General features: G+C 40.6%; 1 protein-coding gene across 2 annotated transcripts in view; it reads left to right on the top strand.

The window, feature by feature from the left end:
* CSMD1 (CUB and Sushi multiple domains 1) overlaps window positions 1–17,346 on the top strand; it is a 1,948,922-nt gene that overhangs the window by 1,737,746 nt on the left and 193,830 nt on the right. For both annotated transcript variants that reach the window (XM_073017922.1, XM_007961594.3), the window contains exons 40-41: window positions 5,953–6,069; window positions 15,643–15,852. In XM_073017922.1, the coding sequence (XP_072874023.1) occupies window positions 5,953–6,069; window positions 15,643–15,852 (327 nt within the window). The remainder of the gene's footprint in view (window positions 1–5,952; window positions 6,070–15,642; window positions 15,853–17,346) is intronic.

The raw sequence follows: 17,346 nt of genomic DNA, 5'->3' as shown, positions 1-17,346 counted from the left end.
TGAAAACATGTGTTATATAATAATAGCACATAATTCAGTAGAGCAGAATGACGAGTGTAACCTGCACCTTCCCGACTGAATGTGGCAACTCTGTCTTCTCAGTGTGTCTGAGTCAGCCCGCACAGACCAGAGACAGGACTGCCTGCTCAAGGCCCTACACCAAAATAACATTCGGGTCAGAAGGCCAGTTTGTTAATCTGTGGCAAAGAGGGAATGCAGCTGGTCTGAAAATCTGAGTAGTTTTCTGTATAGACCTTTAGCCTCAGATAAACAAGTTCCCAGAAACAAAATTCAGAACGACAGATTACCCATGGAGTGATGGAGGATTTCATGTTGGAAACAGCCCAGCGACTATCTTGTGGATGAGTTCATGGAGGTACAATCAGCTGACTTCTTTAGGAAAAAGCTTTCCAGACCCATATTTAATGCCTTGAGACTCGCTAAACGGTTAGCATAGATGATGTGATGGGAGCTTAATGATTCCAGGGGCATCGTAGGTGGTGATCACAAGTCCCTCAATACAAAGGTTGGTGATGTCACGGTGACTTTGCCCCCCATCATTCAGGCCCCCAGCTTCACCCATCACCTATTGTTGTAGCCCAACTCAGAAATCTTCACCTGTAGCTCAGGTGACCATCCAGCTTTGCAGGTACTGTCTCAGCAGGATCATCATTAGTTACTTAACACTCCGTACCCCCAACCCACATACTGATTGGCTTCTCCAAACCTATTGTTGTTCTCCTGGATCTACTTCCTCTGAGAATGCTATTAGGAGTATCCTGCTTTTTTTCTTTTCTTTTTCTTTTTTTTTTTTCCTAAACAACAAATCTGGGTGTTACCTTAAATTTCTCCCTCACTCCCTAAATCCAAGTGACTTCTCACTTCTGTCACCCCTTCCACCTGAGTGTGTCCTCCCCTGCGATTCTTAGCACCAATGCCCCACCTTTAAGATGGCACAGTCCCCTCCTAAATTATCATCTCCACGGGATCCTAACCTACAGCTCCCGTATTTAGCCATACTCCAGCTTTATCGCAGGAAAGAGACAAAAGGAAACATTGGCAGTACTGATCTTGTCTTTATTTAAATTTGTCATGTTTTGTTCATCATACATTTTCTGCCTTTCTTTTGATTTTTTCCAAATATTACATTAAAATATTTATTGGAGGATTTAGTCACCCTCTCAAGTTTTGCACTGGAGAGAGTGTCCTCTCCTCAGTGCTGTCTGGGCTCCCAGCTGCAGGTGCAGTGAGTCATCCCTACCCTGGGCTGCCACCACCATGTGCCTGACTTTACTTCCTGCGGAGCTCTAATGATATCGCTCTTTAATTTGCCCTTCTACAATCCCCAAAGGCTTTGGTGACAGAGACATGCGCCACTCACCTCTGTACCTTCAGCACGTGGTAGACACTCAAGAACTTCAATTAAAGAATGGCTAGGGAATGAATATCAGAGAGCAGGGATCATTGTAATAGTCACACTTCTGGGGGTGCTGTCTTTATTGTTCCTCACAGTCTTCCAACGCTCAAGTATTGCTGGGGGTGTGCTCAGAACCCATTTATCTCCAGACAGTCAGCCTCAAGCATGCCCTACTGCCAAATGGTGTGTCAGGAGAAAGTGGTCAGCTCTATACGGATGAACATTAGCCATTTTAAAGGCCACAAAATAGCCTTCAAGTTGTCCTGTGAGCTATTCACATTCTGTTTAGAATTCATTTCGACATAGTGTGGCGTGGACACCCACAGGGAAAGCCAGGTAATTACTGTCTGCTACACATTCTTCTGACAGCCTAATTTCCCCACATCTCAAATAAATGTAGGTATTCAATGGTTTTTAGTAATACACAATTTAACTGCCTTGCATGGGATGCAGATGAAATTGTGTAGAGGAAAATAAAACTGCACGAAACCTGTAAAACAAACAAAACTTCAGCCTTTATGATAGTCTCATCCAGGAGAGAATGCCTGTTTATGTTATCTTCCCTATATCATATTTGCTTACAAGTGAAAAATATACCTTAGTGGCCAGTGTCTTACTTTTAAAAGCTATTTCTTGGTAAAAATAAATGTCTAGATTAACATGTCAGCTAAAAACAAAGAGCTACTTGTAGAGGCGTTTACAATCCCAGCCTTGATTTGGAAGGAAAAAATAAAAAAATTTTAAAAAGGAAAAAATTAAAACTGCCTTTGATTCATACAGAACATCAATCTGCCTATTTACTTTTAAATGAAGAGCCTTCCCTTAATGTCAGGAATTGAAATTTTTTAAACTTCACAATGAAATCAATTCTAAGCAGGCATTGAATCATACAATATGCCTTTGCTGTCACTTTGTATTACACAATGGGATTTTTTTTTCAAATAATTAACGTATATTTACAAAATATAATAGGCTTTTCTCTTTTATTTAACATTGTAAATATTAGCACATGTTGAAGTTATGTCAACTTTCATAATTCTTTACAGGGTATACAAGTTTTTTCATTGTTTAAAAAACTCACACATGACCCATGATGAAGCTCAAAGACCGATTATAGAGATTGAAAGGTTTTTTGTAGCTGTTAGCTTTAGATTACTCCAAACCGGGGAATTTTAGGAGAAGTTCAAGAGAGATAATATTTTACTTATGAGCTCCTGGAAATCCCATGACCTGATTTTGAAAAATACTAGTACTAATGAAGACACTGTGTATAAAACCACTTCTCTAGAGGTGAATATACCAAGCAGTGTTCTCAGAGCTTAACCAATGTTGACTATGTTGAATATTTGTAACAAGCCCCAGAATGGTCTCGCGGTTTTCTAGGGCCCTACAGCTGGGTGAGGTTCTCGTCACAACAGGTGGCCCGGGACCTCCCTGTCTCACTGCACCACAGAGCTCTTCAGCACCGTGTGTCTATGTCCTTCAGTAACAATTCTATATCTTCTTTCTTCCCCTCCAAATCAGGAATCCATACAAAATAAGATGTATAAATCCAGTAAAATATAAGGTCTCTAGCCATTTTATAAAAATAAATTCCTTTCCCTTTACAAAAACCATATTTACCAATAACTCTAAATACACTATTTACCTATAAGAAAGGGTCTGGCAGGGAGGGAGCTTCCCAGGTAAGAGGCAGGAAGTCAGTCCACAACGTGATGACCACACAGAGATGAACACTGAACCATTCTAAGACATGGCAAGCCCAGTTGCCTTAAAATGTCACAAAGGGCCGGGCATGGTGGCTTAGGCCCATAATCCCCACACTTTGAGAGGCTGAGGCAGGCAGATCTCCTGAGGTTGGGAGTTTGAGACCAGCCTGTTCAACATGGTGAAACCCCGTCTCTACTAAAAATACAAAAATTAGCCAGGTGTACTCGCAGTCATGGGTGCCTGTAATTCCAGCTACTCGGGAGGCTGAGGCAGGAGAATCACTTGAACCCGGGAGGTGGAGGTTGCAGTGAGCTGAGATTGCGCCACTGCACTCCAACCTGGGCGACAGAGTGAGACTCTGTCTTAAAATAAAGTCACAAAGGAAGAAAAGATGGATATGCATCTTTTGGGAGCTCTGTTTTTATGCTTATCTATTGACTTGTAGTTTTCTAGATGAACAACAGCAAAAACAAAGGATTATTGTGGCTTTAACTAAGCTCTCAAGTAATTAGGTGATTGTTGCATGTTTGACAGGAGATGAACCCAGGGTTCAGGCCTGTGATCAGTTTCGCATCACACAGACATTTGGTCTGTGTGGGACACAGGCATCTGTGTTGATGATGCCGTCTACGTTCAGGTCCTGGGCCAGCCCCTCCTGCAGGGCTGCCTCAGTCCTCAGCTGAAGATATATATAGGTGTTTGTATTTTATGATTTACATTTGCATGTGTGTGCAGAAATCATGCTAAAATCAAAAGGAACTTTTTAGTAATACCACGTTTACTGGTTCTGTTGTTTTCCTTTTTTTGGTCATTGATTCGGCCTTTTTCATTCATGTTTTCCCTGTAGTTGTGTTAAAGAAAAGGGGTCACAATTCAGACCCCAAAAGAGGGTTCTTGGATCTCACGCAAGAAAGAATTCCGGGCGAGTCCATAGAGTAAAGTTTATTAAGGAAGTAAAGGAACAAAAGAATGGCTACTCTATAGACAGAGCAGCCTCGAGGGCCGCTGGTTGTCCATTTTCATGGTTATTTCTTGATGATATGCTAAACAAGGGGTGGGTTATTCATGCCTCCCCTTTTTAGACCATTTAGGATAACTTCCAGACGTTGCCGTGGCATTTGTAAACTGTCTTGGCACTGGTGGGAGTGTAGCAGTGAGGACGACCAGAGGTCACTCTTATGGCCACCTTGGCTTTGGTGGGTTTTAGCCGGCTTCTTTACTGCAACCTGTTTTGTCAGCAAGGTCTTTATGACCTGTATTTTGCACTGACCTTCTATCTCATCCTGTGACTTAGAAAGCCTTAACCATCTGGGAATGCAGCCCAGGAGGTTTCAGCCTTATTTTATCCAGCTCCTATTCAAGGTGGAGTTGTTCTGGTTTAACACCTCTGACAGTTGAATATGCATATCTACTGTCACTGCAGGTCACATGAGCCCTCAGGGAAACGGTGTTACTGCTAAACATATTTAGGCATGCCACTCAGATTCACTGGTGTGTCTTCAGCACAGTCAGCAGCTGCATGGACAAAGTGCAGACGGGAGCCTGGCCTTGCAAATGCCTGGTCTCTCCCACAAAGAAATCGCCTTGAGAGGTTATACTTTAAATAGCAACGCAGTTGATGGTGTCCAAGACTTTTCCAGAATTATGACTCACACCACAAAAATACACTTTTAAATGTTTGTAACTCACATTTTTCAACTTATACAATGTTTGAAATCCAGAGTATGGTGCCCTGGCTTGAGCAATCACCATATTCACTAGACTTGAGTTTTAGCTATTTCTTATATTAAATTACAAATAAAGTGTTTCAGCCTTGATGATGATTAAAAAACAAAAAGGCTTCACTACCGGTCCTGGGGGCCTCTAAAAGAGGGCTTCCAGAAAATGTTTTGTTAAAAATATTTTGCATAATGAGAGCATTGTTAGAATAAAGCCATTTCCTTTGGGCTTCCTGAAAAGAAGAGGCATTATTTGCATAATTTTGGAATATAAGAAATTATTTTAATAGGTTACAAATGGTCAAAGATTGGAATTTCAAATGCTTCAACTTATATCACTGGGCACGTTTGTTATAAAATCAGTTGTGTTTCTTTATAGTCAAACCTCAGATACAGTAGCAAAACATGTGAGTCGCCAAGATAAGGCAAGATGCATGAACTTATTTCACCCTCTCTCACAGCGTAAGATTTCCTGGGGAGAAAGTGGTTGCAGTTAGCTACATTCCAAAATTGAAAAGCTATCTGACAGTCATGTGTCCTGGCTGAAACGGGTTCTGGAAGCAGATGCAGCTGGAATGACCTTCTGGTTGTACTGTTTACCAGGCATGTCACTTTAGGCAAATTTCTTAATCTCTTCCAGGCCTGGTTTCTTTGTGTGTAAGAGGGGAATGGTCATCCTTTCAGGTTGTTATGTGAGTTAATCTATGTAATGTATATCTAGGTACAGTAAGTACCACATAGTTAGCAATCAATAAATAGCGACTAATACTACCTCTCAATGAATTGCAGCTAATAAACTGAAGTCTATTTGATGCCTGACTGCAATGCAGACATTAAATGGACTAATCTTTACTGGGAGCCTTTGAGTACGAGGAGAAGATGGATCTTGAAAAATGGTCTTTATTCTAAAGCAGTTCACTGTCAAGAGGGAGAGCACAGCTCATAAATAACTAAGGCACACAGCACTGTATCGTGTGCTGTAATAAGGGGCGAAATTCAACTCCGAAGATTTGCTGTTTCTCAGCATAGTTAAGTGAAGCAGGTTGGAGCAAAGATTCCAGGGAGGAAGTGAGGACCCGCAGGACTGACATCTTGTCCACTTAACAGCCACCTGTGGAGGGACGCTGAACACTTTGGGCGGTGTAATCCTGAGCCCCGGCTTCCCAGGTTCTTACCCCAACAACTTAGACTGCACCTGGAGGATCTCATTACCCATCGGCTATGGTAAGTGAAAACACTGTCCATTCCTAAAAGTTCATTTTTTTCATTTCCGTCTCGGAAAGAATTAAGCAGAATAAAATGCCTTATTCTGTTGACATAACTGTATCTGTAATTGAAAGTGGCATACAGATTTAAATAAAGCTTTCGCAGAGTAACTTTGAGAGTGGGAAACTTATTTGAAAAATCAACTGAACCATGCAACTCTTTTCAAGGCAAATTAAATTGGCCGAATGATGATATCGTAGGCACACAGAGTGCAAAATGTAGCATCCCTAATTCAATTATCACTCTCTTTATTTATCATAACGCTTTTTCTAATCTGTCTCTGGAAGTCAATAATGGTTATTGTTTCTTCTGGATAATTTCGAAGGTTTTTTTAAAGGTTATGACTCCTTTTAAAATAAATGTAAAACAAATTTCAAGACATAGTATGGTTTTATACATTTTTATTATATATTACATTGTTTCCAGGTTAATAAATAAGTTGTTTTTTAATATCTAGTTATTAACATTCAGGTTATTCACCTTAAATAAATTCATAAATTTAATTTTTATGTATACTATTATAGAAACTTTTTCTGGCCTGTCTTCAGAAATGCAGGGTCTTTGTGAAATTTTGATCCCCTCTCACGCTTTTCCCTGTCTGCCTCTTTCGTATTTTAGTTCATTTATTTGGGTCTCCCCCACCTGTGATTTTCTCTACAGCACTCACTCTAGGTAGACCAAGTTAGGTACTCAGTGAATGTCCTAGGGCAGAGTAGCTGGGTACTTCTGTGCTAAATAGTAGCTGAATGATGAATGAATGAATACAACCATAAATAGAAATCACTGCCCTGGAAGAAGATCACACTCTTTATTCAAAGCTTCTGCTTTTAGAATCTGTGCCCAGGATGGCAGTAGCAGAAGGAGTGAACAGTCAGGGTGGGCTTGCTCAGCAGAGAGTGGCCGGGGAATAAACAGTCAGAATGACAGCCCTGCAGGTCAATCAGGCGCCGGACATGGGAAATGCAGTCAACCAACATGACCGTTCCACCATGAAAGAGGAGGACCGTGGAAGAGCAGCTCGACGGGGGCGGCCTGTGGAGTCCATCACCACCCAGTTATCTGTAGGAGGCCAGGTCTGGTGGTGGTCGAGGAAGGGAGAGACTCTGTGGGAGGATTATTATAGGAGACCCTGACTTCTCCCAGGTTTCTTAGTTTGCTAGTTTTGTTTTTTTCAATCATCATCTCTCTGAGCATAAGGCAGTGATTCTGCTAGGGCTAAATGAAACGGAGAGCTGTGAATCACTTTCAACAACATTGGCTCCACTGTTCCCCCAAGCTGGGCCTGTCGTCCTTGCCATGGAGATCTGGAGACATGAACTTGTTGAACTAATCTTTGGAGTCAGGGGTTAAGAATTATTTCAGAGATATGTGTAACCCTGGATAGTTTCCATGGCCACAGTGCTCTTAAGGACCATAGCCGTGTTGGGCAAATTATTGTAGTCATGAACATCAGAGAATGAGAGAAATCTGAGGCAAACTGCAGCTATCCCTGAAGGAGGTGGGGTTTTCTTAAATGAGTTCATCCACAGGAACCCCAGCTTCCTCATTTCTATACCTGAAATAGCTACATAAGGTTATGGTGAGGGTTAATTAAAATAATTCTGGCTATTGGCAGGCCGAGGCAGGCAGATCACGAGGTCAGGAGATCGAAATCATCCTGGCCAACACGATGAAACCCTGTCTCTACTGAAAATACAAAAATTAGCTGGTCATGGTGGCCTCGCTTGTGGTCCCAATTACTTGGGAGGCTGAGGCAGGAGAATGGCGTGAACCCAAGAAGTGGAGGTTGCAGTGAGCCAAGATCGCCCAACTGTGCTCCAGCCTGGTGACAGAGCAAGACTCTGTCTCAATAAATAAATGAATAAATAAATAAATACATAAAAATTCTGGCTAGAAGATTAGTGCAGGGCTTGGCATGTGATAAACAACAACAACAACAAAAAAGTGAAACAAATAATAAAATCACCTAGTTGTATTTTGTATTATTCTTCCAAATGTTTGCCACCTTCCTCTCAAAACTAATTGGAAACATTCTATGAATAAAATAAAATTGGTATAAACATTTTCTTAACTTATTTTTCCAATGTTACTATTTTATCATTTCTGAGAAGGGTATCATTTAGTATATTTTCTTATTTATTTATTTATAAACTATTGTGCGAGAGAATAATTTGGGAAAAAACTTCAATGAAACCAAATTGTCTAAATTCATATTTGGGATCTGTAAACCTAAACAAACTATTTAAAGAAGATTGAAATGAAAAATAAATTATGAAATATCTTTAAACTGATGTAAATCTTTTAAAAATTTGATATTGCATAGCATGAGGGTTTAAAGAGGATCTGGAAGAGGAGAAAAGAAACTTAAATCCAACAGGCATAAAAAATGTTATCCCTAGCTTTTTAGAATATATGTAGGTATGCTTCAGAATAATTTGTTATAGATTACATTTGAGTAATGCGCCAGGGTTACCTCTGATAAATTTTATAACTCTGAATAGTAACAGATGCGAAGTGAGAAATGGGGAGGAGAGGTATGTGTGTGGCCATGCGTCCCCTGACATGGTCAACATTTGGAATGATGATGCCCCTGGTAGGAGTTCTTTCTAGGGCTTATATCATTTTCGAGCAATTTGCAGAATCTGAGAAAGTTTTACTATCTAGCTTTCAACCCCACATCGTTTTTTTGGTTTTGTTTTGTTTTATTTTCTTTTTGTTTGTTTGTTTTTATTTATTTATTTTTTTTGAGACGGAGTCTCGCTCTGTCTCCCAGGCTGGAGTGAGCGGCGCGATCTCGGCTCACTGCAGGCTCCGCCTCCGGGTTCCCGCCATTCTCCTGCCTCAGCCTCCCGAGTAGCTGGGACCACAGGCGCCGCCACCACACCCGGCTAGTTTTTTGTATTTTTTAGTAGAGACAGGGTTTCACCGTGTTAGCCAGGATGGTCTCGATCTCCTGACCTTGTGATCCGCCCGTCTCGGCCTCCCAAAGTGCTGGGATTACAGGCGTGAGCCACCGCGCCCGGCCCCCACATCGTTTTATAGTGAAAAACATTTAAGTAAATTACTTCTATATATTCATGGCCTTCCTTAATTCCTGCCTCTTCTCCCTCGTAATATCCACTACCAGACCTTCATGTCTCCCTTCTATGCACATGAATTTTAAACCAACGTCATGAGTCTTGTTATCAAATGTCAAACCACACTTCTGCAGCATGTGAAAGATTTCATCTGAGTCAGTTTCTCCTGTTCAATTCCTAATTTATACCCACAGCACTGCGCAGGTCATTTTTCTTTCTCTGAACCTTATCTTATTCTTGTCAGCAAGCTCTTCTCAGAATCTCCCAGATCATAAGCAAATATCAGATAATATCCTTGGAAATTTTGAGGAAGTAAGTTTGGGGTTCAAGCTCAGACGTCTGCACTTAAAAATCAAGCACTCACTCCAGAAGTTTCTTATGTGAAACAAAATGGGAATATAGCGGAGGTGACCATAATTATCTTGTAATTATGACTTCTCCCCTTTTTGGTCTCTCATGTTGCTTTCTATTAATACCCAAACCATAAAGTGATTCTGGAGCATTTCCTGTGGTTACAACTCAGAAAAGGGACCCTTATTTCCTAACGAGACAAACAGGGAGGTTGAGAAGGTAGACAGGTATTTCAACCGACGTCTCACAAAAAATATCTTACCAGGATAATGCTGTTAGGGTGATCTCGGTGATCAGGTTGCAATAGAATAGCCAGAAGATATGTCTTCTTTAATACTCAGAAAAGACATATATGTGTTAGGTAGTTCACACGAGTAATCATGGTAGAGTTAACCAGCTCCTCCTGTAAGGGCAAATGGTGCATTGCATCACTATACTGCCTCTCCCCTCGTCTGTGTTCAGAGGTTTGGGAAACTGTGTTAAACAATATTTCCTTTGAAGTATCACTGGAAATTTCATCAAGAAACAGACATTATGGGAAGCTTGATTGCCTTAGACCCTAAGAGAGTGTAATTTGTATCTACTTAAACTTGCAACGGTAAGTAACAAGGAAAATGACTGCCCAGCCAGGGTGCTCAAATTTTATTTGTGCCAGAAGCCTCAGTGGAGGTTGTGTTGTCACAACGTAGCTTCCCGTAGCCTGTTTCCTAAATTCTGATTCAGTGCCCCTGGCTGAAGTAAGAAATGAATTTGGCATCTTCCCAAAGCAACTCCAGTTCCTTGGATGCTGAAGTCAAACTCCTTCAGGAAGCCTTTCTCCAATTTATAGAAGAGTAATTTCAATCTAAATAAGATGAGGAATGCACAAAAATTTTCACAAGATTCTTATAAATATTATTTAAGAAAAATTGCTTTCGTGTAAACATGTAGAAATCATGAGATTTTGGCAAGTTGAAAATAGAGATAGAATATTATTGGGTATGAAACAGCATGACAAATCAAAACTCCAAAGTGAATTACAAAAGAAAAAAATGAAAAATTGTTCTTGCAAAGCTTTCTTAAATGTAATTTCTAGGCTTCAGATTGTATATCTAGCATCTGAACATACATATGTGTCCCCTTGGTTGTCAGTTTTGGGATTTGGATTCTCAGGGCACAGCTGTTCTACCAGTAAGCGTGCTCCTCCAGTTACTCTGAGTAATAACGCTTATCCGGAATACAAGACGTTATTGCCATTTCTTGAAGAAAAATATATGTGATGTTTTTCACCTTGGGAGGATTTTATTGGGTATTACGGATCTTCCCATACAACTGGATAAGCGTGGGATTGCCTGATCGATTATCTAATCCAGGAGTTAAGCAGTTGCCAGTTTAGTCAAATAATTCTTTTGATTAACTCTGCTCCCAGAGCCCATTCCCATGGATCAAGCCACAGTTAGAATTGGTAAAAGCAATTAGCTGCTTTGGTATCACGTGGAAATCATCCTGCCTCATTTTCCTAATTATTCATTCCAGGAACAACTGTTTTCTACACCCTGCCTCAGTAACCCACAGTGACCCACACAGCCTGTCCCTCAAAATGACCAAGAGAACTCTAGCCAAAAGGACTGAGGCAGTTGGCAGCATAAGCTGTGGTTGCTCACAATTTGGGGCTCTGAGTTGAGCTGAGTAGAAATCTTAGTCCTACCAATGATTATACAAGATACCAGAATGTTTTTGAAACTTGTTTCCTTATTTTTAAAGGGAATACGATAAAATATCAGTCCCATAGGGCTATTTTAAAGTATTGTAACTGCATGACATAGAACATTATTTAAGTGCTGTTTTTAATAGCTAAACCAAATTCTAGTTTAGTTATCTAGTAGCTAAACCCAATAGTTGTGTGCCATTTTCTTTCCTTTTCACAGACTTGGCTTGTTGTTTTGTGATGCTCTGGCAGAACTCAACCAACTCAGGATTTCTGTCTCTGTTTTCTTGAGAGTGTCTAAGGGCACCATTAACAGAAATGCAACCAAGATTTCTATCTGCCTTAGTCCATTACCTTTTATACTTAAAATCTACTGCACTAATCGTGCACACATGCTCTCCAAAATTACCATGCCATCGGACTGTCTAGAAACATAGGGACAATGTAAAAGGTTCTTTAGAATGTTCAATAAATTCCATAGGTATTAACACTTTTGCTATATTTTTATTACACACAGAAGGTGCAAAACAGAGCGAGTAATATTCACAGGTTCTATCAACTAAAGACTAAGGTTTAACTCTGAGATCATGGTCATACTACTATTCAAAGTTTTGTCAACACCAAAGGCAAAAATTCTCTGTGCAGGTGACTTGTCACAGGCACTTAATTTTCAATATGTAATCACAATTGGATAAGAGGGTGCTGGGTAAATTCCACCAAAGGTAAGCATTCAGATTTTTGTTGTTGTTGTTGAAATAATATATATTTTTAGTACTTTCTGAGATAATAGAAGGATAACCAGGTTATGCTTATTTTAATCCTTTTATTTGGGCTTTACAATGTCAAACTGGATGCAGTTTGCTGAAAATTAGATAGCTACATAATTCTATTTTAAGCCAGATTAGAGCGGGGCTCTGTTCTATTTTCTGATATGGATTAGGTAGTTTGATATGTTGCTGTATAATTTATCCTGCTTAAAATGGTAATTTTGCTCACAGTATTATAATTGTTATAATTCCATTTCCTCTTCAAGCTGAATTCCAAATCAGTAATAAACCACTTTCACTGGATCCTGTACTTCTGAGACGTTGGACATCCTCCATTTCTTTGCACCCTGATCCCTTTGCAAGTTGTTATCTTTCGTGACTGTGCCGGCTCATGAATTTCAAAATGTGTTTCTGGATAAATATGTCTAAAGTCTGCATGTGCGCATCCGAAGTGAGCACATTTCCACCCATTTCCCTACCATTAGATATTAAGTGTTCCAGTCTGGCCCCAGTGTTCCTTTCTGGTTCTCTGGGCACACATAGAAGTGCCAGCAATTCAACAGGTTGTTTTCTATTACTCTCGGGTCAGCTTCTTGATACCGCCTGGTTGTGATTAATGTGAGGAATGTCTATAAAACTCTGTGGAGCACGTGGATTCAGTGTTCATAAGGCAGTCGCACAAACACACATGTGCACACACAAATGCATGCACACACGCACACGCCACACACACACACCCCTACTCTTCAGTATAGATTGTTTATTAGTAACAAAATTCATTTTTATTAGATTCATAGGCCATACCATCAAACTGTGTTTTTAGCTCAGTAATGGGTAAGTGGACAGGCAGATCTGGATGTGCCACTGGCTGAGCAGTCCAGGAGCTCAGGTGTCACAGCAGGCAGAGGAGACAGCTCCAAACCAAAGGATACAGGAGCCCCTGGAACCCCTCCCTTCCTTTTCCCCCCTCCCTCCCTTCCCTCTTCCCCTCCCTCCCTCCTCCCTCCCCCCTCTCTTGGCACCTCCTTCTCTCCCTTTTTTTCTTTTTTTTCCCTCACTTCTGAATTTCTTTTGAGCAAAAATATTTTCTGGAATTTAGAAACAAATTAATAGCTTATTGGTGGCTGTTCGACAAACAGCAGTATTTGACATTTTTGAATATTTGCAGAAATGTTGTATATTTAAAGAGTTGTTCCACCTTGGTTATACACAGCAGACGATGTTAGAATGGCCAAGACCACCACAGGCTGAGATAGCCCTTTCTTGACTGGTGATATAGTACTGGCCTATAGACTTGGACACCATGATATGAATCTAGCTACTCATTCTAAAAAGAATTCTAAAATTTGCTTAAATTATTAAAGATCTTTCTTTTTCTTCTTCTTTTTTTTTTTTTTTTGTCTCCTCCAGTTTTTCACATTCTATTTTTTTTAATTCATCCTCTTTCAATCAAGGCTGAACATAATACAAACTGATTTTCTCCAAGAAGAGTGGAATATTTTTACCATCATGAGACTGTCAGCTCTTGTCTAGCCTAGTGGCATACCAAATCAGAAAAAGTGAGGCCTTTGTCAGTGAGTGCGGGTTAAACCTTACTCTGCCATTTCCTGTGTGACATGAGAGAACAGCTAACATTTCTGAGCCTTGGTTTACTCACCTGTAAATTATGAGCATAGTGATGATTACTGTGCTGGGAATAATCTTGGTTGGCAAATCAGACCCCAGGCATACCATTGGCCTCACACAATGCCCACCCAGGCAGGGCATTATTTACCCTTTTGCTTCTCCCTGCCAAGTTTCTCCATAATTAATGAAATTGTTTTTCTTGTATGACTTTAAATTTTGTTGGGGGATTTTAGGTGTTTCTTCCCTACAATTTTTTCACTTGGACTTTTTTCTTCCTTTTTACAAAGTACTGGCCTCTGACAACTGTGTTTTCCTTTGATACCTGAGTAGATGTTTGTGTGAATATTTTTCTGCACTTAAAATTAAGTAGGATAACCCAAGTAGGTGTTATCTTTAATTTTCCCAATCTAGGAAACATATTAGATGAAAAAAAAATGTAAGTTCTCATCTATCAAAAAGAGAAGAACCACACAGAGTAAAGCTTTCTTTCATATTGGAATAACACTCTACAACAGCCGTTAGTTAGCTTAGTTTAGGTTTTACAGCCCAGCTTAACTGCATGGATTTATGCAAAGACTAATGTCTTTGGAGTTCTATATAAATTGCTTAAATGAGTTAGAATATCTAAGGCATTCCCAGCTACTCGGGAGGCTGAGACAGGAGGATGGTATAAACCCAGGAGGCGGGCCGGGCGCGGTGGCTCAAGCCTGTAATCCCAGCACTTTGGGAGGCCAAGACGGGCGGATCACGAGGTCAGGAGATCGAGACCATCCTGACTGATACGGTGAAACCCCGTCTCTACTAAAAAATACAAAAAACTAGCCAGGCGAAGTGGCGGGCGCCTGTAGTCCCAGCTACTCGGGAGGCTGAGGCAGGAGAATGGCATGAACCCGGGAGGCGGAGCTTGCAGTGAGCTGAGATCCGGCCACTGCACTCCAGCCTGGGCGGCAGAGCGAAACTCCGTCTCGAAAAAAATAAAAATTAAAAAATAAATAAAAAAAAAATAAAACCCAGGAGGCGGAGCTTGCAGTGAGCTGAGATCTGGCCACTGCACTCCAGCCTGGGTGACAGAGCCAGACTCCATCTCAAAAAAAAAAAAGAATATCTAAGGCATGCTAGTAAAATAAGTTAAAAAATGCCACAATGCAAATAACTCTATATTGTTTGTTATTGTTTCCTTTTAAATTATCAGCCATAGCTTATTTAATTCACAAATCAGTATGGTATCAGAGACACTGGTCATTTGAACAGTCTTTTGGTATGCTGAACTATGCCAGGCTGTTAGATTTAATCCTGAGAGTTATGGTGGGGTTTATTGGATTGGGTTTCTCACAAACATCAATAATTTGTTTAACACACATAACACAATAGAAAATGATCACTTGCTGAACTAATAAAACTTGTGCAATGGTATGACCATCCAGTTAGCGTAAAAGCCACTTTTAAAGTTTGTTGCATAGAACTATGGGACAAGGAGAACAGGCAAAACAAACAGACAAACATTAAACAAAAACAAACAAAAAAACTCTGCTGCATGTTTTAAGACCAAAATTTTTTTTTTGTCTGTTTGTTTGTATTGTTTTTGTTGTTGTTTTTTCCTTGATAAAGCCATCAATTAGCTTTTGGGTGAGGTAACAGACGATCACAACTTCATATTTAAGATTGTCATGATTGTAAAAGTCCCTGGACAAAATCATCCCCGTGCGCGTGTGTGCTAGTTGGTACTCTAAGGTTTCTACCTGTGTAGCTCTGTGGTACGGTGCTGGTAATATTCATATTTCACAAACAAATTGACTTCTGAACATGAGTTTCCTGGAAAAAGACCATGAGGCAGAAAGTGGCAGAGGTAAGATGGAGCCAGGGTGCGTCGTCATCCACAGTGCCTGCCATCCTCCATGGCATGGTTCTGTCTCACAGAGAGGGACTGTCTGGGGAGACTGCTAACACTTCAGCCACTTTTGATGAGCATTGATTTTATGCATTTTGATATGAACTTTCATTAAGTTCTCACGTTTTTCCACAGGTGCCCATATTCAGTTTCTGAATTTCTCTACCGAAGCTAATCATGACTTCCTTGAAATTCAAAACGGACCTTACCACACCAGCCCCATGATTGGACAATTTAGCGGCACGGATCTCCCTGCGGCCCTGCTGAGCACAACGCATGAAACCCTCATCCACTTTTACAGTGACCATTCGCAAAACCGGCAAGGATTTAAACTTGCTTACCAAGGTAAGGAACAACAACAAGAACTGAAACCCAAATCTAAATATACTTCTTACATTTCAATTGCATGTAAATATAAATCTCCCTGATTGGTTCGAAGCTCGTACAACTGGAATAATTGTTTGGTGGAATGCTGGTTTCTGGTTCGTAGTGGAACACTTGTTTTTGAAAACAGAGATAAGGACACAGATGTAACCGTCAGTGGGTTTGCCTTGCCCGTTGCCTAGACAGAGCTGATTTATGAAGACGGGGGAATTGCAATAGAGAAGGAGTAATTCACGTAGAGCTAGATGTGTGGGAGACCAGAGTTTTATTATTACTCAAATCAGCCTCCCCAACATTCAGGGATTTGAGTTTTTAAAGATAATTTGGCGGGTCGGGGCTTGGGGAGCTGGTAGTGCTCCTTGGTCAGGTTGGAGATGGAATCACAGGGGGCCGAAGTGAGTTTTTCTTGCTGTCTCCTGTTCCTGGGTGCGATGGCAGAACTGGTTGGGCCAGATTACGGGTCTGGGTGGTGTCAGCTGATCCACCAAGTGCGGGGTCTGCAAAATATCTCAAGCACTGATGTTAAGTTTTGCAAGAGTGATGTGATCCCCGAGAGCAATTTGAGGAGGTTCAGACTCTCAGAGCCAGAGGCTGCATGACCCCTAAACCATAATTTCTGATCTTAGAGCTAATTGTTAGTCCTGCAAAGACAAACTGGTCCCCAGGCAAGAAGGGGGCCTTTTCGGGAAAGGGCCGTTATCAATTTTGTTTCAGAGTCAAACCAAGAATTGAATACCTTCCCCAAATTAATTCAGTCTATGTCCAGGAATGAACAAGGACAGCTTAAAGGTTCGAAGCAAGATGGAGTTGATTAGGTCTGGTTTCTTTCGCTGTCACAATTTCCTCAGGTATAATTTTGCAAAGGCGGTTTCACAGACACACAGGGGATGATCAGGTACAGCTGTTACCTACGCTTCACCTACACTCCCATTCCACCTGCACACTCTCTCCCATGACCGTAGTCATCTGCGTGCTCAGCTACCGAGTCTCATCATCCCATAGCTTTCCCATTTGTCACGTGTCCCTCTGAGCTCTCATCCATTCAGGACACCGAGAGTCCCATGGTGCTGGGAGTTGATACATATGACGGTAAGTCTGTCAGTCTCTCGGGTGTGTATGCGTTGCCTTAGCACAGATAATGGCTACCTGCACTGTTCATGTTCAACTTTCACCACAAAAAGAGAAAAAAATCAGTGATTGAACTTATCGTTTTTTATTCCTTCAAATATGCAATCTGTAAGAAAAGTTTGCATCATCAAAGCATTTTTGACATGTGAAAAAGTTCAACATTTGTATTTCATGCAAAATGATTTGTATGGCCTTTCCTTGAATATTGGTAGATCAAATGAGGTTGAAAATGTTAAATCTAGAGCCTGCCGTTTTTTTGTGTGTGTGTTTTTTTTTTTTTTTTTTTTTTTTTTTTTTTTTTTTTTTTAACTATAGTTAAATCACTTG

Source organism: Chlorocebus sabaeus, chromosome 8 (genome assembly GCF_047675955.1).
Source record: "Chlorocebus sabaeus isolate Y175 chromosome 8, mChlSab1.0.hap1, whole genome shotgun sequence".
NCBI lineage: Eukaryota > Metazoa > Chordata > Mammalia > Primates > Cercopithecidae > Chlorocebus > Chlorocebus sabaeus.
Note: the sequence above shows the minus strand (reverse complement) of the source record. Positions and strands in the feature narration are given on the sequence as shown.